The sequence below is a fragment of the Leopardus geoffroyi genome, chromosome B4 (genome assembly GCF_018350155.1).
Source record: "Leopardus geoffroyi isolate Oge1 chromosome B4, O.geoffroyi_Oge1_pat1.0, whole genome shotgun sequence".
NCBI classification, from domain to species: Eukaryota; Metazoa; Chordata; class Mammalia; order Carnivora; family Felidae; genus Leopardus; species Leopardus geoffroyi.
Window position 1 is genome coordinate 44,033,754 of NC_059341.1, and position 22,662 is coordinate 44,056,415.

The window sequence follows — 22,662 nt, forward strand, 5'->3', positions numbered from 1 at the left end:
TCCACCTTTGGCTTACGGTTCGTGAGTTTGAGTCCCACATTGGGTTCTCTGCTATCTGCCTTAGATCCTCTGTCGGTCTCTCTCTCTCTGCCTCTCCCTGGATCGTGTGCCCTCTCTCTCTCTCTCAAAAGTAAATACACATTAAAAATAATGTTCCAACTTCTTGTGGAAATCATTTCACAATACATATATCAAATCGTTGTCTTATCCACCTTAAACTTATACAATGTTATATGTCAATTATATCACAGTAAAGCTGGCAAAATGAAATTTAAAATAAATAAATAAATAAGCAAAATGTTTTTAAAGACAGAAAAGAAAGAGTTTTCGCTTTGAGGATGGTTCCGCCACCTTTGCCTTTGAATATGCTTGCTCAGGGAAGCTAGTATTGAGGCCATTTATTCAAACATTGGCGAATATCCAGGCTGAGTTAATAAGTATCTCCAGTGGCGTTTGTGAAACTTGCAGATTCCGCAGTCCCGCCCTCCAGTCATTCTGAGTCTTTAGACCTGAGGTGCAGCCCAGGAATCTGTCCTTTTAAGGGGACTACCTGTATAAATCTTACACGAAGACAGCTTTGGAAACTACATAACTCTTCAATGAGGGAAGGACAGTTATCCAAAATAAATACAAACCATGGCCTTTCCCCAGGACTTTTGACAGTACGTGTGTGTGTGTGTGTGTGTGTGTGTGTTGTGTGATATCTCCCAGAAATTTTCAATAGTGGGGAGAGAGAGAGATTGACTCCTGGTATATGGCATGTCTCATAACATAAGCCAAGGTATTAGAAAGCAGCAAGGAATAAATTATTCCGACATAAGGGGTTGGAGGATCTTCCAGAAGACCTTTGGGTTTACTCATCCACTGCAAAGGCTGCCAGGGACGACATCATGATGGCAGGGAAGCGGGGAGACGTCTATGAGCAATACGATCTGGTGAAATTCCAGAGCCACTGTGAGATCAGAAACAGAAACGTCCTCTTTCAGTGAGGGTGAAAGTCAGAGTGCACAGGAGATAAGAGTTAAAAGATACAAGACACCAGGGAAGAAACTTGTAACCTCCTGATAGGAACCAAATAACCAACAAAGATATTTTAACACTAATAGTAGATCTTTTGATGGTTAGAAATAGAGGAATAAAAGAAGAAATGATCTTTCCCAGGGGAATAAAGAAAAACTCAAATGTGTGGGAGTCAGGTGCAGAGGCGTTGACCTTTGAGGAATAATTTTGTCTTTGTGCGAATGACAGTGACAGAAAGCTACTAAAGAAATAAAAGAGTAAAGTTGCTTTTTTTAATCTGTGTTAGACTTGTGTTTCAGTCCTGTATGATAACTAGTAAAGCCTGCTCACTTGAACTATGATGAAATAATTATGTTTCCAAATTTGTGCTTACGTATATTTTGCTCATAATTTTCACTACATTTTCACATTAGACTTTGATTCCTTTGTTCTAGAGTTTCTGTTAGTGCCTATGTAAAATTTCAATTAGCTCTCAATTTTAAATCTTTAGAGAGTAAAAGGCTACTGGATGTAGCGTGATGTTCTTTCAAAGGATTGTCAAAGTAGTCTGAAATGCACCTAGCTCACAACTCTGATCATGTCAGTTTTTCCAGTGAATTCTAGATCTCTGGTTTGTCCAGATCAGTGTTGTGGGTTAGTTTACCATTCTATGGAGCCTCTACGCAGCTGTGCAATTATATGAGGAGCAAGTAAAAACCATCTCCTTCACCGAATAAGCAATTTTGTCCCAGAAAAACGTTCAAGCTAGATTTACGATGTTTGGCAACTACCGTGCAGGGACGCTGACCAGCTATGCCGCAGGAAAATTCTGAAAAATAGAACACAATGGTTCTACTATCTTCACACAATTTCTAATACCCGGATTACCCAAGCAATAACCTCAACATTACTGATCTAAAAAAATGATAGTATAAATACTAAATGATGTGCTACTCCACCTATATGACAAAGCTCGTACAAAGGGTACGAGCAAACAATTTGCCAAGATACTAAAATATTTTCAAATCAGTTGGTATGATGCTGCTGCCCTAGCCGCCAGCACCCCTATCCCAGAATCCCCCAGATCTCTGTCACAACGGGGTCTCCTGAATGTTGTTCCAGGGCTGCGGCTGATGCCAATTCTGGCTGCTAAATATTTAAACGTCACCCTTGTGCACTTGTGCATGTGTGATGACAGAGCAGGAAAAGAGGCTTTTATTTGAGGGAGGAAATTCAGTGAAATGATGCTGAGATAGAATAACAGGGCCATACAGTGGCTATTCTCCCGAGGTCCCCAGCAGTCACCAGAACATCAGATCAGAAGCCATCAGACGATGAAGCAGAGGATGTTCCGTGAAGTTTATTTGCCTGATAGTTTACGTACACCGTCATCTTTTCATGTTTTTGGCTGTGGTCGGGTAGCCTTCTCTTTCTTCACATGAACGTAATCACAAGTCCCTTACATCTTGGTGAATTCGGAAGATGCGTATTAATCCAGATCTTCAAACTTCACTAATGTAGCTGTCTTCTCACAAATCCAAGAAATTTCAGCGCTGCAGCGGGAAAGATAAATCTTTCCTTTCTGAAAATAGGCACATCCTCTGGATCCGTTGATCTGGGTGTATTCTCTAGGGCTGAACCTGGAAAGTCATCCATTTAAAATTAAAGACAAATTTCATATTTGAAATTTGATCACAATTCAGTGTTCTCAGTTACCGAAAGCCATCTATCTGAACTTTGAGAGATTTCTGGTTCCACAACATATCCAAGTTCTTTTTTTTTATTTAATTTTTTTTAATGTTTATTTTTTTAGAGAGAGAAAGACAGAGTGTGAGTGGGGGAGGAGCAGAGAGAGAGGGAGACACAGAATCTGTAGCAGGCTCCAGACTCTGAGCTGTCAGCCCAGAGCCCGATGCGGGGCTCGAACTCACAAACCGTGAGATCGTGACCTGAGCCGAAGTCGGAGGCTCAACCGACTGAGCCACCCGGGCGCCCCCACAACATATCAAAGTTCTTCAAGCTGGCATATCTGAGATTTTCCATTTCAAGTTAATCATAATCCCAGGTAGAATTATTTAAGCAGGATACTTAAGTTCTGGGTTGAGAATTTGTAACCTCTCCATTAACGTGGTAGAAACTACCCAGCACATATGATATTAGAAGTACTAGGATTTCTTTACTCTGGAACTTTATGAAGGAAAGCAGACAAGTGAAATCACGTTCTGGGTGGACAGTTATTACATTTTGTTATGCACAAATATAATTTTGTGTATATATAGTTTTGTGTTATGTATATATGTATACACACACGTGTGGAGGAGGAAGAAAGAACACGATAAGGGTTAAGGGAGAACATAAGTGACTACATAGATGTGGTTCTGATACCGGTCCCTAGTACCTCCGTCAGGAATTGGTGGTAACTCTTGAATAACATCATTACAAATCATGCTCAGCCGGTCTCAACCTCCTGTGTGCCTTTATACTAGCATGATCTGCATAAACTGCAGTGTTCTTTTCTGGCTTCAGGGCCGGGCTTACTAAATCTTCCTCTTGGCTTCTGCGCTTGCTGAGATTAGCCTCACTCAGGAGGAAACGGCCGTGTGATTCAGAAGCTCAGTCCCAGCACCTTGCGTGATAACAGCCACGGTCTCAGGGCATCAGTGACGTCAGACTCCCAACCTTGCTGCAGGGACCATCTCCTCCATATTTTAACCGGGAGTGAGCGGAGGGGCCTGGGATAATGAAAAGTCCTTGGGGAGAAGGGACTCATCTTCGTAAAGCCCAAAATGGAAACAGTGGCACTTCCCAGGGTATGGTGGCGCATTCTATAAACCCTCAGTCTAGCAGCAACACTCCGGATTAGTGTGTGATCATCTCATGCCCAATATGGCTCCATTTGCAAAGAAGTGACTCTCATCTTTGTGTTTTTATTACTTTGCTCATGCTCTTTGCCGTGAGTATTTGGGTGAAACCAGACTAGTTGATTTAATATGACTGGTAGTGGTCATTAGCGAGCGCAAAATTGTCATGGTGTGTCCCACCCTGACAAAATGGTGGGAAATGGACAAAGATGACATATATCTGGGGACAAAAGTGCAGACCTGTCATTGTTTGTTATTCAGGGAACGTGGGGAGCCACCGCTAAAGCACAGTACCCTTGGTGGAAAATGAGTGATTATAACTCAGTTTAAGGAAACCTGGACGGGACGCCTGGGTGGCTCAGTCGGCTGAGCATCGGTTGACTTCGGCTCAGGTCACGATCTCACAGTTCGTGCGTTCGAGCCCCGCAACGGTCTCTGTGCTGACCGCTTAGAGCCTGGAGCCTATTTCGGATTCTGTGTCTGCCTCTCCCTCTGTCCCTCCCATGCCCATTCTCTGTCTCTCTCTGTCTCTCAAAAATAAATAAACATTAAAAATTTTTTTAAAAAAGGAAATTTGGACAACATGCATTAAGGAGTGAAACAGGAGTGAGGTGAATGGGTGAATAACTTGATGGGAAGGGAGGTGGAGAAAAAACCCACCACACCCAGAAATGTGCCAAATGACCTTACATTTCGTGTAATGTACAAATACCATGTATTATATTAAAAGTACAGGGGCACCTGGGTGGCTCATTGGGGCGCCTGGGTGGCTCAGTGGGTTAAGCAGCTGACTTCGGCTCAGGTCATGATCTCGTGGTCCGTGAGTTCAAGCCCCACATCGGGCTCTGTGCTGACTGCTCAGAGCCTGGAGCCTGTTTCAGATTCTGTGTCTCCCTCTCTCTGACCCTCCCCCATTCATGCTCTGTCTCTCTCTGTCTCAAAAATAAATAAACGTTAAAAAAAAATTTTTTTTTAAAGTACAAATACAACTGTGTCGTCTTGATATAGTTGTGATGAGCTGTGTTCCTCAAAATATTTGATTTGTAATCACTAAGAGAATTTTGTAATACTGTGTTCCTTGACATATTTTTGACATCTATTTTTTCACAACTTTAAATAGTTGCAAAAACTGTAATTTTCAAAGTATCATGTATTCTATAGGTACACTAAATATTTCCTCAAAACCTTGAAGGTGCGGATTCAGCTTATTTTAAGTCATGAAAAACATTTGCCATATAATCTAATTGGTCAATTCCATCAAAAAAACTAATTATTAAACTGATTCACCAATTTAGACATACTTGCTGTTAGAAAGTGGTTGACAATTGGAATTTAAATAAATGTGTTAATCTATGTCCATGATAAACACCACCCTCTGGACTGTAAGTGTTGGGCAGTCAGGGTAGCAGACAGCCCAAGGTCATGATCACAAAAGCACTCGGTCCTGATTTTGCCACTTAGGAGCTCAGTGACCTCAGGCAAGTTATTTAATCTCTCTATGGCAATTGTTTCATCCCTAAAATAGGACTATAACGGTGCTTTTATCATAGGGCTAATATTTATAAACTGCTTCAAACAAAACCTATTATTTGTTTTTAAATTTAAAAAAAAGCAATTTCAACTAATAGAAAAGCTTCCGTGTTTTGCCATGAGTTTGTCACATACACGAAATTAGGTAGTCTTGCTCTCAATAGTTTTTCCTGAAGCTCTCTTTTCTTCGTACATTGTACTCTTTTATTTTTGTACCTAGATTTATAATTCTTACAGTTAACATTGATTTTCTTAGTGTTCCATTTCTTAGTATTCTTCGCTTGCTTTCCCCCCGCCCCCCATCACCCCGACAGTTGAGACTTACAACGATGGAGACGGAATGGAGCCATCCTCCCATAGCCAGCTCTTTCCAGATGGATCCCATGATAAGCCCAACCAGAAGAAAGAAAACTTGGGTAACGGCTGTGACTTCAGAAAATCCTGAGAGAGACAACGGGGAAAATATCATGGGAGAGCCACATTCTGGTTTGCAGACGTTAAGATATTCATTCTCATTCAAAATGCCCGAATTCCCACTGTGTGAGTCAGAAATTCCATGTATTTACTTTCCATCATATGAATAATTTCTATAACCAGGGAAAGAAATTCAGCCAGACCTTTTCCTCCAAGCTATCTATCTTCACCAAGGTGGAATTCTGGTCCAGGCAGTTATTTCTACTGTTAATCCAGATATTTTCCTCATTCGTTGCAAAATAATAGCAACTGCTTTGGTACCATTGCCACATTTTAGGGCAAGGATTGCATTTGTGGTCTGAAAAAGAAATTACACCCATTAGCACAAATTCAATAATCCTGGCGTGACTGGGAAAGGATTTGGGAACTCAGTAATTGAACTTGACGATAGGGTCTGAGACCCAGCATTCTGAAAACATACCGCTTTAGGAGCCTGTGAAAATGAAATCACCCCCAATTATGGGCTGGGGCAACAGTGCTCGAAATTCTCCTTCCAGGGCTCAGTCTTGTGGCCTCAGAGTTACCAGCTACACTTTTAACTTCTTATAACATCAGGATCACCTAAAAATGGTTCACACCATTAAGAGGCTGAAGAATCCAGGTTGGGATCATTGCAAGATGCTCCCCAAATTCACCTCTGTGTTTTCAGAAATGTTAAATAAATTCCTATCTTCCCTTGTCCCCTGGAAATTTAGGGCGACATCATTAGGAGTCTTTGGATAACATAACTTTCTCATACTGCAAGGTGGCTCATGTGATCAGTGCCCACTGGGGCAACAGATTTGACCTGACGGTAGGTCCTGATTACCTGAAGTGTGAATGATCAGCTCTTGGCAGAGCTTGATGGCCATCTGTTCCTGCCGCTTCAATAGACTGGAGATCTGGGATTTGAGATGCTCCTCCTCGCTGGGAAAATTCCTGTAGTCACTCAGCTGCTGGGAGAAGTTATCTTGCTGTTGGTGGATGGTTTTTTGCAGTTGACTTAATCTCTCTGAATCTGAGTTAATTTCATGAGATGTCTGCAAAACTCCAAGACATAATAGGATACATGTTCACATATCCTCTTATTCTCAGCCAGGGGTAATTCTTTTAACACAGCCATATTTCTTTTTTTTTTTTTAATTTTTTTTTCAACGTTTATTTATTTTTGGGACAGAGAGAGACAGAGCATGAACGGGAGAGGGGCAGAGAGAGAGGGAGACACAGAATCAGAAACAGGCTCCAGGCTCTGAGCCATCAGCCCAGGCCTGACGCGGGGCTCGAACTCACGGACCGCGAGATCGTGACCTGGCTGAAGTCGGACGCCTAACCGACTGCGCCACCCAGGCGCCCCAACACAGCCATATTTCTTATATCATGTCGTATGTATTAGTGGCTCCCAATAATTGAAGCATCATGGACGAAGCACACACGATTGCCTTGCTACTCCAAATTGTTTGGAGCTCATCCTTTATAATTGTATTGAGATTTTGCATCTGATTATACTTGTATTAAATGAATGAATTAATGATTATATATCTTTGATATTTCATCTAAGGCAATGCCAGTCATTTTGCCATTCGTCTAGTGTGTTTTTTTTCCTATTCGGAGTTGGTTCGTGTAATTGGTGTTTTCATGGGAACAGAATCCTTTAAGGCAATAGGTATGGTGTGCCAACCACTTTTATCAGAATCATCCATATATTTGTTTTTTTTAAAAAAAAATGCAGATTTTAGGAGCACCTGGATAGCTCAGTCAGCTGAGTGTCCAACTCTGGATTTCAGCTCAGATCATGGTCTCACGGTTCCCGAGATCGGGCCCTGTGCAGGGCGCTGCAGTAAGAGTGTGGAGCCTGGGAGGCTGCTTGGGATTCGCTCTCTCCCTCTATCTCTGCCCCTCCCCTACTCTCTCTCTTAAAATAAATAAATAAACATTTTTAATGCAGATTTTAATGCCACACTAGACTATTTCTGGCCCTGGATCCACAAAAATCGGCCTCTTTAATTAGCACCTCAGGTGATGCATCGTCACAATAAATTTAAGAGTCACTGCCCTTCAGGAAAAAAAAAAAAAAACCTTCACCCGTCTATAGTGAACCAATGAATATGCATCAGTGCATCTTCATTTTTAAAATATACATCATTGTAGAAGATCAACTGCTAATCCCTAATGATTGGCTAGTGAATAGTTGTTACTGCTGCTAGAACATCATGTTTCTTTCTAAAAGAAAGAAGGCTAAAAAGAAAAAAGGCTAAAGCCACATCATTGGCTTCTAGTTAAATGTTCAAACCAGTATGTCTAAATTCTAATTACCCATGAAATCTTCCACATGTAAAAATGAAAGAAAGTAGCATGGAAGGTGCTAGCATCCTCCAGAAAATAAACTTTCTTGCCTGCAAGTCCCCTGAAAGGGAATACTGCTCTGTCCATCATATACTTAACGACACCCTACAAAGTGTGTATTCTCAGGATGTTCTTCCACTTAATGTTAGTCCACAACTCCCTATCCTGTCTGACCCTAACGGTTCAAGGATGGGTCAGAACCAAGGGAATACTCTTTTTTGGGGGCTATTGTGATTGGGACTGGAACTTCCATTGTTACGCAGAGGTGGTTCAACTTTCTATATACAGGGTAAGGTCCTCCAGGTAATTCTCCTCTTTGTTTTTATCTCTTTTTCATTTCTAGCAGGCAGGCTGTTTCTACACTAGAAAGGTCTTGAGTGAGCAGATTAAGCCAGTGTTGTACTAAGTCTTTGGGGTGAATGAAACGGCACGCTTTTCCTTGAGTCCACCTCCGTTGGCTCCCTGTTGGTCACCACTGGGATAATAGGTGGATGTGAATCTATGCAGAAAAGAAGCTCCCCATTCCAATGAATAAAGAGAAAAACAAAAGCCTTGTTCATAATCCAGTCTAGTTTATTAAGAGGAAATGGGGGCGCCTGGGTGGCGCAGTAGGTTAAGCGTCCGACTTCAGCCAGGTCACGATCTCGCGGTCCGTGAGTTCGAGCCCCGCGTCAGGCTCTGGGCTGATGGCTCAGAGCCTGGAGCCTGTTTCCGATTCTGTGTCTCCCTCTCTCTCTGCCCCTCCCCCGTTCATGCTCTGTCTCTCTCTGTCCCAAAAATAAATAAACGTTGAAAAAAAAAAATTAAGAGGAAATGGATAAAATCCATTTCCAAAATCCTCATAATCATAAAGTCTGTCCCTTGGTTGTTGAGCTTAGAGACTTGGAAGAATGAAAGAGATGTGATCATATAATATTGTCAAACCTGAGTCTGCATAGTTTACAAATGTGTTTCCTAATCACCTTTCTTGGGTTTGATGAAAATATACTTACGCATAATCCCCAAGGTCACCAGCCCAATCAGCAGCATCAGACAAAGAGTTAACAGACTCAGGGCAGCCTGGCACCAGATGGGGGAAGGAGCTGGACACCCTGAAGAAAGCCAACAGAGAAATTGTAGTTGCACATGAGTTTTTATTTCTCCCACTTAGGAAGCTTCCCCAGCTTCCTAAAATCTCCCTCTTATTTCTCTCTTTACTTTCTCAAAAATACCTAAAATGATGTGCAGTAAGATCTCTACCATCAGTGCTCCCCCACTTCTCTTCCCACCATTCTCTTTCCCTTTCAGAGTGTCTCCTAATTTTTAGGTTTGTGTTTTATATCATTGAACACGCTTCTTTAAGATTACCAAATGCAGGGGCGCCTGGGTGGCTCAGTCGGTTAAGCGTCCGACTTCGGCTCAGGTCATGATCTCACGGTCCATGAGTTCGAGCCCCGCGTCGCACTCTGTGCTGACAGCTTAGAGCCTGGAGCCTGTTTCAGATTCTGTGTCTCCCTCTCTCTGACCCTCCCCCGTTCATGCTCTGTCTCTCTCTGTCTCAAAAACAAACATTAAAAAAAAAAAAAAAAAGGTTACCAAATGCATGTATGAGATGTGGTGAAAAATGCTTCTCTGGATGATCTGGACAATAGGGGAGACTTCAAGTTTTTGAGGTCACAAAACCTCCCCAAGGCTAGGGTTATTATGGATTTTACTTTTATCAATTACATTCTATTTAGCATCTGGTAGGTAATGAATGAATACTGAATGAAAGGCAAAATTAACATGTAGTCTAACCTATGATATTTGTTTATTCAGAATCTAATGGCATCTAGCCCAACATTTTCAGACAGATTAATTCAAATTTCCAGGTGCACTGTCACATACAGCATAACCACAACTCCTTTTATCTCAAGGGTTACAGCTATAACTTAAACAAACAAATAAACGGAAATGTATAACCAGTTTTATTAGACCCCATGACAAACCTATTCCCATCCTCTTTGCATATCGCCCTAATACCACGCACAGGCACGCGTGCACACACACACACACACACACACACACACACACTCACACACTCACACACACACTTAAAAATAAATCCAAAGAGGAGAAAGTAGTTCCTATATATCAGATGATTTGGGCAACAACCTGAACTGTCAACAGATTATTGAAAATTAAGAATATAGTCTGATATACTAACCTGGATTCCTGACCACAGAGATTTATATTTCTTCCAACAAGGGATAAGGGAATGAGCTGAAGACTAGAACTGAGTTTGGACTCCACATACTAGTTGTAGGAACTTGGCTAAACCATTTAGTTTTTTTCAGCCTCAGCTTTGCTAATATTATTCCATTTACTTCACAATTATATTTTGAGAAAAATATGATATAATGCATATAAAATACTATACAGATGCTGTTATTATTGATTCAACTGTACAAATTATACTGGGAATTTCCACCTTCTAAAAACAGTTTTTTTAAACTTGTAAAACAGAAATGATCTCCTGTCTATTTCTGACTCACTCATCTTCCCATTCCTCTCTTCGGTTATTTGTACCTTTGAAAAGAGAAATTTCCTCCACTTTCTCTATTTTAGAAGCCTCCCATCTGACTTCTAAAAGAATATTTGCCTGGCATCTCTCACAAGGTGTCAATATCACGACTTCACTTTTAAAAAAAATCCATTAATCCCCAAATTGGATTTCTCTCGTATCCAATATGTTTCACTACAGCACAAAGCCTCAAGAAACATAGTGATACCACACGTTTAAAGAGATCTTGGAAGGTACATGTTTTCTCCCCCAAATTGGGAACATCCACTCCACTTAACGCATCCCTCAACTTTGTCTCCGTTTCGGAGATTCTGCAGCACACCTCTCCTTAGCATCCACCTCAAAGCATTTAACGCCTGTGCATCCCCCAAGGTCAACATCTTGCTGTCTCTGAACTCCTACCTCTTTTCCTTAGGTTATTTCTGTCCCGGTTATTTCTTGCTCCAACAGAATCCTGAAATGTGAGTGTCGCGTAAGTCACTTCTTCAGACATTGTAGAAGAAAGCGCGACTATAAATTACTCAATTAATGTTGCAATGTCTTCAGGCTCAGGAACAGGGTGTTCCTCTCAAGGCTGGGAGCTTTTATAAACACACTCTACTGACCCAAGACACACCCCACCGCCCCTCGGTAAGTACAGAATGACAATCAGTTTTTTGTTTTTTGTTTTCGTTTTTGTTTGGTGTGTGTGTGTGTGTGTGTGTGTGTGTGTGTGACAGAGAAAGACAGATTGCGGAGGGGGGAGAGTGGCAGTACTAGCAATGGAAATAAAGAAGAAATTGATAGCTGTTAAAACTGCGTACCCATGGGGCGCCTGGGTGGCACAGTCGGTTGAGCGTCCGACTTCAGCCAGGTCACGATCTCGCGGTCCGTGAGTTCGAGCCCCTCTGATGGCTCAGAGCCTGGAGCCTGTTTCCGATTCTGTGTTTCCCTCTCTCTCTGCCCCTCCCCCGTTCATGCTCTGTCTCTCTCTGTCCCAAAAATAAATAAACGTTGAAAAAAAAATTAAAAAAAAAAAAAAACTGCGTACCCATGGCAGGTCCCTCTGGCATGGCTAAATTCCAAACAGAATAATCCCTCTGGAGATAACAACTAATACTCAGGACAAGATTTAAAAAGCAACTACCAAAAGTTCCGGGATAGTGAAAGAAAGCAGGCAGATTCTGGGGACAAAAGGGCTGGCTCATGGTGTGGTGCTTTTGTTTTTTTTTTTTTTTTTAATTTTTTTTTCAACGTTTATTTATTTTTGGGACAGAGAGAGACAGAGCATGAACGGGGGAGGTGCAGAGAGAGAGGGAGACACAGAATCGGAAACAGGCTCCAGGCTCTGAGCCATTAGCCCAGAGCCCGACGCGGGGCTCGAACTCCCGGACCGCGAGATCGTGACCTGGCTGAAGTCGGACGCTCAACCGACTGCGCCACCCAGGCGCCCCATGGTTTTGTTTTTAATTTGTTTATTCAGTCGGTTTTTAACCTGCGGGCAGTCAACAGTCGTTGTTGTGGGGCAGCTAAAACTCTTAGAGAATATATGCCACCTTTCAGGTCTGAAAATTTCGAAGACTGGAGTTTGGGGCAACCGGAAGAACAAACAGTGCTGGGTAGTCACGGGGACCACTGCATATGGGGAATCTCTAGAGAATCTTTACGCCTTGAAGCCTCTTTGAGCTACAAGTTATATACATCTCATCTTAAAAATAACTTGATAAAATAACCAAGCTCTATGTTCTCTTTCTTAGGACTCAAAATGCCCTGAAAAGGTGTTTCCAGTAAAACTGAAGTCAACCCACCGCACAAAGATTTCACTGTGATATTTTGTTTCAACAACATCCTATGAGCAAGGAAGTGGACAATTTTTTTTTATTAATTTATTTATTTTGAGATTGAGAGTGGGGGAGGGGCGGAGAGAGAGAGAATCCCAAGCAGACTCTGTGCTGTCAACCCAGAGACCAACATGGGGTTCCATCTCACCAACTGTGAGATCATGACCTGAGCCGAAGTCAAGAATCAGACGCTTAACCAACCGAGCCACCCAGGGGCCCCAAAGCAGACAATTGATATAGCAAGTGTTCTGGCTATTATCTGGAAGAACATGAGAAAAAAAAAACAGCACCTCTCACCTACGGTTGGTCATTTAGTTCATCGGCATCAGACTCCAGGCACGGCATTTACTTCTAATCCCATCATTGCTTCTTATAAAAATTCACTAATTTATATTTGAAAAAATAATTGTTGTGGAGAACCTGTGGAAGGCAGAATAACAGCCCTCCCCCAAAGATGTGCACCTTCCCCTCCCCAGAACCTCTGAATAGAGTAGTTTGCATGGCAACAGGGATCGCAGATGTGACCAAGGTGACAGAGTGTGAGATGATGAAGTTATCCTGCGTTATCTGCCGGCTCACGGCCCTTCAAAGCTCACGAGCCCTTCAAAGTGGAGAACCTTTCCTAGATTCGGGCAGAGAGAGACAACATTGCTAGCTGAAGGTGGAGGAGGAGGGCCAGGAACCAAGGAAGAGGCAAAGGAAAGGAAACGGGTGCTCCCACAGAGCACTCAGAAAGGAACACAGCCCCGCTGACAGCCTTGATTGACCCCCGTGAGATCCATGTCAGATTAATAACCCACCGAACTGAGAGACCTTAAAGTTGCGTTGTTTAAGCTGCTCTATTTGTAGAATTTGCTAAAGCAGCAAGAGGGAACTCACACAGGACCCAAAAAAATTTTTTGGGGGGGTCTATATATGAGCAAGGGAACTAAGAAATCTTTTCTAAAGTTTCCTTTGGGGTAAGAAGGAAAAGATTACATAACAGTACTGGTGGGGGGTGTTTTGGTGTAGGTTTTTGTTTTCAAATGGCTGAAGGACTTGATCCAGAACCTTCAAGGTCCACCTCTGGGTGAAGATTATCTTCTTCAAAGTTCTCCAGAATAAACTGCCCGTATTTCATGGGTGTGAATGAATATCCAATAGGTTGCAGAAAGACAATGTGAAGATAATGATTCTTCGAAAACTTTTATGTCTGATCTCTAAACACATGAATGCACATGTATTTCTTGTTCCTGTTCTTTGGGTTTTTTTTTTTTTTTTTTTTTTTTTTTCAAAATGATGCCATGCTCAATCAAAAAATAATTGTCTCGAGGTTCTGAGTCATAATCAGTTAAACGCCCCTGTCAAAAATGTGGAAGTAAATAACAAATCTACGTTTCTGTTTACTATTCTATGTAACAGGCAAAGGCAGAGGCCATCGATACGAAGAAAAGTTAAATTAAACAGGTGATTACAAAAATGAAAACTCAGGATGTTTTTCTCTCACTCCTCTGGTCATTCTCTTTCACCACATTCTGCGAAGACTGAGTGTTCATTTTCACTGCCCTGATTCTTTCATGCCCTCAAGTTCCCTAAGAAAGCACTTAACCTCGGGGCGCCTGGGTGGCGCAGTCGGTTAAGCGTCCGACTTCAGCCAGGTCACGATCTCACGGTCCGGGAGTTCGAGCCCCGCGTCAGGCTCTGGGCTGATGGCTCAGAACCTGGAGCCTGTTTCCGATTCTGTGTCTCCCTCTCTCTCTGCCCCTCCCCCGTTCATGCTCTGTCTCTCTCTGTCCCAAAAATAAATAAACGTTGAAAAAAAAAAATTAAAAAAAAAAAAAAGAAGAAGAAAGCACTTAACCTCTTACAGTATTATATGTAATTATACTTGGGTTTTAAAACCGTGATGAGGAATCCTACTTGGTGGCTAATAATTTCTATAAGAAAAATGATCTGTGTGCCTGGGTGGCTCCATTGGTTAAGCATCTGATTCCGTTTTGGCTCTGTCATCATCTCACAGTTCTTGAGATCCAGCCCCCTGTCAGGCTCCCTGGTGACAGCATGAATCCTGCTTGGGATTCTCTCTTTCCCTCTCTCTCTCTCTGCGCCTCCCCCTCCCCCCGCCTCCATTCTCTCTCTCTTTCTCAAAATAAATAAATAAACTTAAAAAAAAGAAAAAGAAAAAGGATTGGTTACACGTCTCACACATTTTCTGCTATTATGATGCTAAAAGGCTTTATTATCTATCATTACTTTATAATTGTATTAGTTTAGAAACCACTGTTTATACTTATCTCCCTCAAAACTTCCAGCATCTCTCTAGCTCATTTTGACAGATTACGCTATTATATACCACACCTTACTATAGTCATACGCAAATTTTCTCCTCATTTCCTTACCATTTTTTCAATAGTCTTGAATCTCTTAAATTTCGACTCTTGTCATGATTATCACTGATGCCAATATCTATGTAGATGATAATTCCAATATACTGGACTCTCAGTTCCCGGAATAACCTCGGTAATCGACTACACCACCTGGCATCCCCCCACTGTGATCATACTTGAAAACTACGCTCTCCAATATTGTATTTACTAGCCTCACATGACTATTTAAATTTAAATTAATGAAAGCAAAAACTCAGGGGGGCAGCTCGGTGGCTCAGTCAGTCGAGCATCTGACTTCGGCTCGGCTCATGACCTCATGGTTTGTGGGTTCGAGCCCCATGTCAGGTTTTGCACTGACAGTGTGGAGCCTGCTGTGGATTACCTTACTCCCTCTCTCTCTCTCTGCCCTTCTCCTGCTCTCCTTCTCACTCTCTGAAAAATAAACATGAAGAAAAAAATTTTTAATGAAAACTCGTTTCCTCAGTCGTACTCCTTACACATCAGCAAATATACAACACTTCCATTATGACAGAAAATCCTACCGGGCAGCACTAGGCTGGTCTTGACCATTTCATTGCCAATATAAGCAACTCCTCTAATTCTTCAGTTGTAGAAATTCTCTTCTCTAACCTCCACCTCTTATCTTTCCAGCCCTCTCTCTGTGGCGATTCTACAGCCTTCAGTGCTTTGATGCCCACGAGGATATCAAGTTTGGTGACCATCCCACCTCTTTTTGGTCACGAATCGCTCATGGCTCTTTTCCCATTTTCTGGCTTGGCCCATTTATGAGGGTCAATTATAATAATCATTTCCTTACGTACAACTACAAATTCATTGCTTACTCCTTCATGGATCACACGCATCTGGAAGATGCAGCCTGGTCAAATTCAAGTCTACCTACTCTCCCCCTTGCATACAAAGCTGACTGTGACCGTATCAGCTGGGTTTATTTTATATTTTTAAATTATAACTTCTCAGCGTGGTTGCTAACCAATCTATTCTGTGAATTTCCTAGAAGATTATTCCCGGTTCCTCATTTCTCAGTTCTCAAATTTCTTCTCTCTTTCTTCAACCTCAATTGATGACCTACTTCTTTTTATCCTGAGAAAATATAAACATCAAAAGTACATTTCCTCTGTTCCACTGACCAAATATACTGAAAGAAGAAAGAAAGAGAGAAAGCAAGCAAGAAAGAAAGAAGACAGAAGAAAGAGAGAAAGAGAGAGAGAGGAAGGAAGGAAGGAAGGAAGGAAGGAAGGAAGGAAGGAAGGAAAGAAAGTCGTATCTGTATGTCAAACAATATCATTTTCAACCTCTATCCATTTGTACAACCATTTGTACAAATTGTACAAACTCTTATCCATGGTCAATCTCCATCTATACATACTTGAATCCATTCCATCTTAGTATTCAAAGATTTTTAACTTGTTTCATCTCTCCTGGTTCACTCACCTTAATTTACACGTAGGATATACTATCCCCCATTTTAAAAATAAGCAAAAAAGGTTTCATTCACCCTTCCACACACAAAAATACACACAATTACCCCCTTTCTCGAATTGTTTTAACAACAAAGGAGTTCAAAAAGCTCTGTATGCCTTCTATCTCTTCCTACTTTTCCCGAATCCACTTTAATCAGGCTTTTCCCCTCACTTTATCTGTAAAAGCATTCCTAAATCACCATCAACCTCCACATTAACCCATCCAGTGACTCCTCCCCTGGTTTCATTTTACTCGGCCTATCAGCAGTGTTTATATAATTGGTTGTTCCTTTTAACTTAAAATTCTTCTCCAAAATACTCTGTTCTACAGGACAACATTATCTTGTTTTTCTTTCTACTTCACTACCTAATACTCCCTCAGATTTGCTGGTTCCTCCTTATCTGACTTCAAAATACTGCTGTGGCCCAAAGTTCAGTTCCTGGCCCTCTGTCCTGTTTGTGCTCATCCGGGGATATTGACAGCCATACATAGGTGATCTCCAAACCTATGTCTTCAGGCCAGGATTTGATCACCAGGTCCGTACATATGACTGACGACTTGGAATATTTATTTAGATATGCTATAGGAGTTTCAAACTTAACACCTCAAAAAAATAAACAGCGCTTTCCCAGCTGTGTCACTGTATGCTTCTCCATTTCAGTAAATGAAAACTTCACTTAGCCCAAAACTCAGAATCGACTTTGACTTCTCGTGTTGCTGTCACATGAATTAAATCTCCCAGACTATACTGTTCATTGTGGGAAATAAGGGGAGGCACGTATTAAATATGGAAGTATTGTTGATTTGGGATACATTAAAAGAAATAGGGTTTACACAATCAGATACTCTAACTCCACCCTTCAATGATCATTCCATTCCCACATATTATGTGCCCATTTCAGAGAACACTTTTAAAGAGGGGTCTTAATTGGATAGTATTTAGAGAATGGGCAAAATGGAAATTCATTCAACACTATTTACAAAAAGGGAAGGAGAAAAGTCAAGATTAAATCCGCAGGCATCAAAGACCTAAAGATAAAAGCAGAGAGAAAAAGAAAATGGCCACAAGGAGGAGCTGGAGGATAAATACATGATAGAATTTATTTTGAAATGTATATTCAACCAATCCGGATAATCAAATATCCTCATTCCAATAAAGGGCTATGCTGACAGATTGATTGCCTTAACTCTCAGAGCAGCATTTACTTGTCCAGTGAAATGAACACAAGGGCCTGTCCCTAACTCCGCCCCTAAAGATCTATTACACTATTTTTCACATTGCACTTACGATCTGGAATTATCTTGCTTTTTTCTTTCTTTTGCCTCTTTGCTATTTGTGTTCATCGCCCTCCACTAGATTATAAGATCCATAAGAGCACAACTGTTGTATGTTTTGCTCACCACGTTATCCTGGAAAATAGAATACTAGACACATACAGAGATCAATAAATATATATTTAAATAATTGATTAGTTACCCCTGCAAGATACGTTTAGTAGTGATTTTAATAGGATACCTTATATCCCAATATATTGTGACACGGACCCTCAGTTCGAATATGCTTGATCACTTTGCTTTCTTGGATCACACCATACTCACTCATACTTCCATAGCTTTTAGATGTTTGCCCTGCCCGACAAAAGTATTCCTTTCCTTTCTCTTTGCCTTTGCTTCAAATCTTAACTCAAGGCTTACGGATTCCATTTGATTCTTATTTACTTTTACAGATGCTTTGTGGGCATGTGCGTGATAAACTTCTCAGTGTGACGGTTGATATTTGACACGTTTCCCTTTATTTTCTCTACTGTCTAACAAAAGGCTTTGCCACGGCTGTTGTCTGATAGCTATGCATTGTGTAGTTCCTTAATTTTTTTTTTCAACGTTTATTTATTTTTGGGACAGAGAGAGACAGAGCATGAACGGGGGAGGGGCAGAGAGAGAGGGAGACACAGAATCGGAAACAGGCTCCAGGTTCTGAGCCATCAGCCCAGAGCCTGACGCGGGGCTCGAACTCGCGGACCGCGAGATCGTGACCTGGCTGAAGTCGGACGCTTAACCGACTGCGCCACCCAGGCGCCCCAATTTTTAATAAAGCACTGCACTTTTCAGTCCACATATTTAAGCTTGCTGGAAACGAAAGAAAATATTAATAATGGTTTTTTTTTCATGACAGGAAATCCTAGCCTTTTCCAAAGATAAACAGTATTTGGTGTATTTGTAGAAAGCTAGTAAGTCAGAGGTGAACCAACAATCTTAATGCGGAAGACTTAAAGGGAACAGGATATCACCAATAAATGTACTAGGGGTTAGTGAAAACGTGACGTGCCTTAAGAAGTCTGTAAAAAAGATACCACCAGCTGCAAAATTTTCCCTTCCTTTATTTGTTTTCAGCTTAAAGACATCATTATTGCATTCATAATAGTCAACGTGATTTTCCTTTGGTCTTCCTCTCATACATATCCACTAGCCCTCATTATATATTAAACAATTTTATCCACAATGTGATGAATTCGACTGATTTCCTATCGAATCTATACCTTGTCATTGTGATTCTAGTGTCTTTTACTCATTCTTCAGCTATAAACTGAAATAGAGTCTGGACAATACTTAAATGTGGAAGACTTTATAACTTGGGAAAGAACTTGGGAACCAGGAAAAGATACTTGGGAACCAGGAAATGATACTGCTTTTTACAAGAAGTGTGAACACAGAAAAGTCCCCACGTTCCTTAACTTTCTCTTTCTACACGTGCAATATCAGGATGAAAATACCCTTTCATTCACTTACCAAATATCTATTGGATGGTAACTCTATGTCAGTCACTATTTTAAATTTTTTTTTCAACGTTTATTTATTTTTGGGACAGAGAGAGACAGAGCATGAACAGGGGAGGGGCAGAGAGAGAGGGAGACACAGAATCTGAAACAGGCTCCAGGCTCCGAGCCATCAGCCCAGAGCCCGACGTGGGGCTCGAACTCACGGACCGCGAGATCGTGACCTGGCTGAAGTCGGACGCTTAACCGACTGCGCCACCCAGGCGCCCCTGTCAGTCACTATTTTAGAGCCAAAGAATACATTCTTTGGGGATACATGACAAAAATGCCTCCGTGTGTGTGTGAGTGTGTGTGGGGGGGTCGGGGGTGGTCAGAGAATGATAAGTGTAATGGAAAAAAAGTGAAACAAGAAAGAGGGAAAGGAATGTGGGCTGGTGTATATTGGAGTTAGGAGAGTTGTTCTACACACTAATGAACAAAGGTTAGATAGCTAAAACCTAAGACTGCTCCACAAAGACGAGGACAATGACTTTCCCCATGGATATTCACTGCCAATTTCAGTGTCCAAGACAGTTTAGAAATTTGCTTTAAAATCAAAAAAGGTAACCTATGGAAAAGTGCCTCTTAATCTCCAAAATAGTAAACAAATAAAAAAAAATTTATTCATAATTCAAACTTATCCCAATATTCGCAGTACAGGACTTTTTTAGTTTTACTCTACCAAGACAAGAAAAGAGGGACAATAAAATATAAAAACAGAAATAACGTGCCCATGACAGGTCTTGTAGGGTGATGAGCAAAGGGGCACCTGGCTGCATCAGTGGGTAGAGCATGCAACTTTTAATCTCAGGGTCCTGAGTTTGAGCCTCACGTTGGGGATAAAGTTTACTCAAAAATGAGAGCGCGCACGCGCGATCTTGCGAAGTCTTTGGATTTTGGAAAAGGAAAAAGAAAAGTGTGTTATCTCTATCTCTTTTTCCTGCAGTTCTCTGTTTAATTTGCTGAGTAACTCAGCTTGTATTTATAGGCTATGTAGAGGAAGAAAATAGAATTAAGACTAATGTTATCAAGGGCTCCTTTGACCCTGAGAAACTCTATACTTACCCAGCATGTTTACACCCTCCAAGCCACGTTAGGGTAATACAAATAAAGGCAAATATATTTTTATGCAACATAGATCTGGACCTAAGACCCTCAGCTTTTGGCTAGTGTTATCAACGATCAAAAAAAGAAAAAAGTTGTATTACAATCATTAAAAGGAAAACAAAAACCAAAGAAAGTCCAGAGGCTGAGCTATAGGAAAGGAATGTCACCTGAGGCTTACATTTCAGCTTTCCTATTTCTGGTGTTAAATGTACAGTTTTAAGCATTCGTGAATCAGGAAGTAAGCCCAACATATTCTTGGCAATTTCCAAGAGGAATAAACGCGATATTTTTATATTTCAACCAATTACCCAAGACCTAGAGAATGTAGAAACCACAAAAAAACAAGCTGATTGTAATGTTTCATACTTCCTGAAAATTTCTGCCAATTGAACAAGAAAACGTTTACAATAATTACAAAGGCTTTCGAATGCCTACGAACTTTACATTTACATATTTGATTTAATTTAACTGTAAATTTTCAGAAGTTACTTATTGGGCTACTAAGACCAGAGCAAAGATTTGCAAAAGAAGTGTCATTTGAACTCACTCTCCTCCGTTCTTTTCTCTCTGTCACTATGTCACAATTATTTTTCAGTGTCTCTGTATATTTTGGGGGGAGGGAGAAAGCTGATGTAAGGCAGTGACAGAAAGAACACAGAACAGAGGAGTGAAGGTGGAGGGAAAGCCTCAGGAATGGTGTGTGAATAAAGGCAGCCGAAGAAGAGAAGGAGGGTCTGAGTAATTCCTGGGCAATGCCTCCCATGTTGTTTTGGTTATTCTTTACCTCACTTTTAAAATTAGGTGAGGTGTGTAAGGAAAGAAATTTTAAAATGAAAGATTATTTTTTTTTTAATTTTTTTAATGTTTATTTATTTTTGAGACAGAGAGAGACAGAGCATGAATGGGGGAGGGGCAGAGAGAGAGGGAGACACAGAATCGGAAGCAGGCTCCAGGCTCTGAGCCCTCAGCCCAGAGCCCGACGCGGGGTTCGAACTCACGAACCATGAGATCGTGACCTGAGCTGGTCGGACGCTCAACCGACTGAGCCACCCAGGTGCCCCAAAATGAAAGATTATTTTAAGTGAATTTAACAAAGAATTCGGAGGGAAGGAGATAACAGAAAGGGAAAAAGAAATAGGTACAAGATGTCCCCAAAGGAAAATTAGTAAACAAAATACCTGCCATGAGATCTTATGTACTTACTGTATTGAAAAGTAAAGTCTGACACTCAGCTAACTAGAGAAAAAATAAAAATAAGATTATTTATAAGATTAATGCTTAGAAGTTACTTAGAAGAAGGGAAGCTTTTCTGGCCATGAAGTTTTAACTGTACATATATTATTATTATATATATAAATAATTATTATTTATATTATATTTTTATATAATTATATTATATTTAGATATAAGTATTATTTATATTATATTTATATATAAGTATTATTTATATTATATGTATGTTTGTATAGTATATTTATATAAATTTATATTATTATTATTTATATATATACTTATATATGTCTGCTATAAAACTATATAAAAGCTACCCTAATGACAAAATAGCATCCTCACTAATATTCTTACATTAGCACAGCAACTAGCTCTCTCTGGCTGTTCTTACAACTCCTTTCAGTGTGAGCCACAATAACAACCTGAAAACCCATTTTATACAGTTAAATGCGTGGAAACACATATCACACTCCGATGTGCAGGGCACTAGGAACCTGTCCCTTCCACAAACAGCTCTTCATCGAAGTACCACCATACCTGTAATTACACAATTTCGCGTCATGATGATTTGCCCCTTGCTGGAAATTCATTTTAAAGTGAAAACCTTTGAAAGACAGTGCCTACATCCCCGACTCGGCTTTATTTCACTTTATTTGGTGGGTTTTCTCTGATGCCCAAACCCAAGCAGTATGAAGGCTGCTTCTTGCAGAGTCCTCAAAGTTTTGAAAAATATAATTTGCGGAAGATGCACGCATTTGGATGAATTGTAGGCTATAGTTAGAAATGCTGCCCTCTAACACAAGACCCTGAAACATCTCACAGAGCTCATATTAGATCAAATTATGTTAGACTTTCTCTTCACCATGGAAGAGGCTACGTATCTGCTCGTGTTTTACCCAGGAAATTTTCATCACAAAGCGGTTCATTTCAACAACATGATTTAGGCTCCACTAAGGCAAAGATGAGGCATGAACTTTTGTTCTTTGAAAGGATACACGTAAGGAGATGTTCCTTCATTCAGGGCTGAAGATAAAGAAAACAGGAAGCAAATGCCATATCTCCTCCTTCATGGCAAGTTATTATTTTTGTGTTTTTACATTCAAGGTCCTTGTATCT

The 22,662-nt window shown here is 40.8% G+C and overlaps 1 protein-coding gene across 1 annotated transcript; it reads right to left on the minus strand.

Moving 5' to 3' along the window:
* Positions 1–2,191: 2,191 nt before the first annotated feature.
* CLEC12B (C-type lectin domain family 12 member B) lies at positions 2,192–11,316 on the minus strand. The gene is made up of 6 exons (XM_045464366.1): positions 11,131–11,316; positions 9,179–9,277; positions 6,673–6,891; positions 6,008–6,162; positions 5,716–5,831; positions 2,192–2,639 (listed from the first exon to the last, which is right to left on the minus strand). The coding sequence occupies exons 1-6, from the start codon at positions 11,219–11,221 to the stop codon at positions 2,489–2,491; spliced, it is 831 nt and encodes a 276-aa protein (XP_045320322.1). The 5' UTR covers positions 11,222–11,316; the 3' UTR covers positions 2,192–2,488.
* Between the last annotated feature and the right edge of the window lie 11,346 nt (positions 11,317–22,662).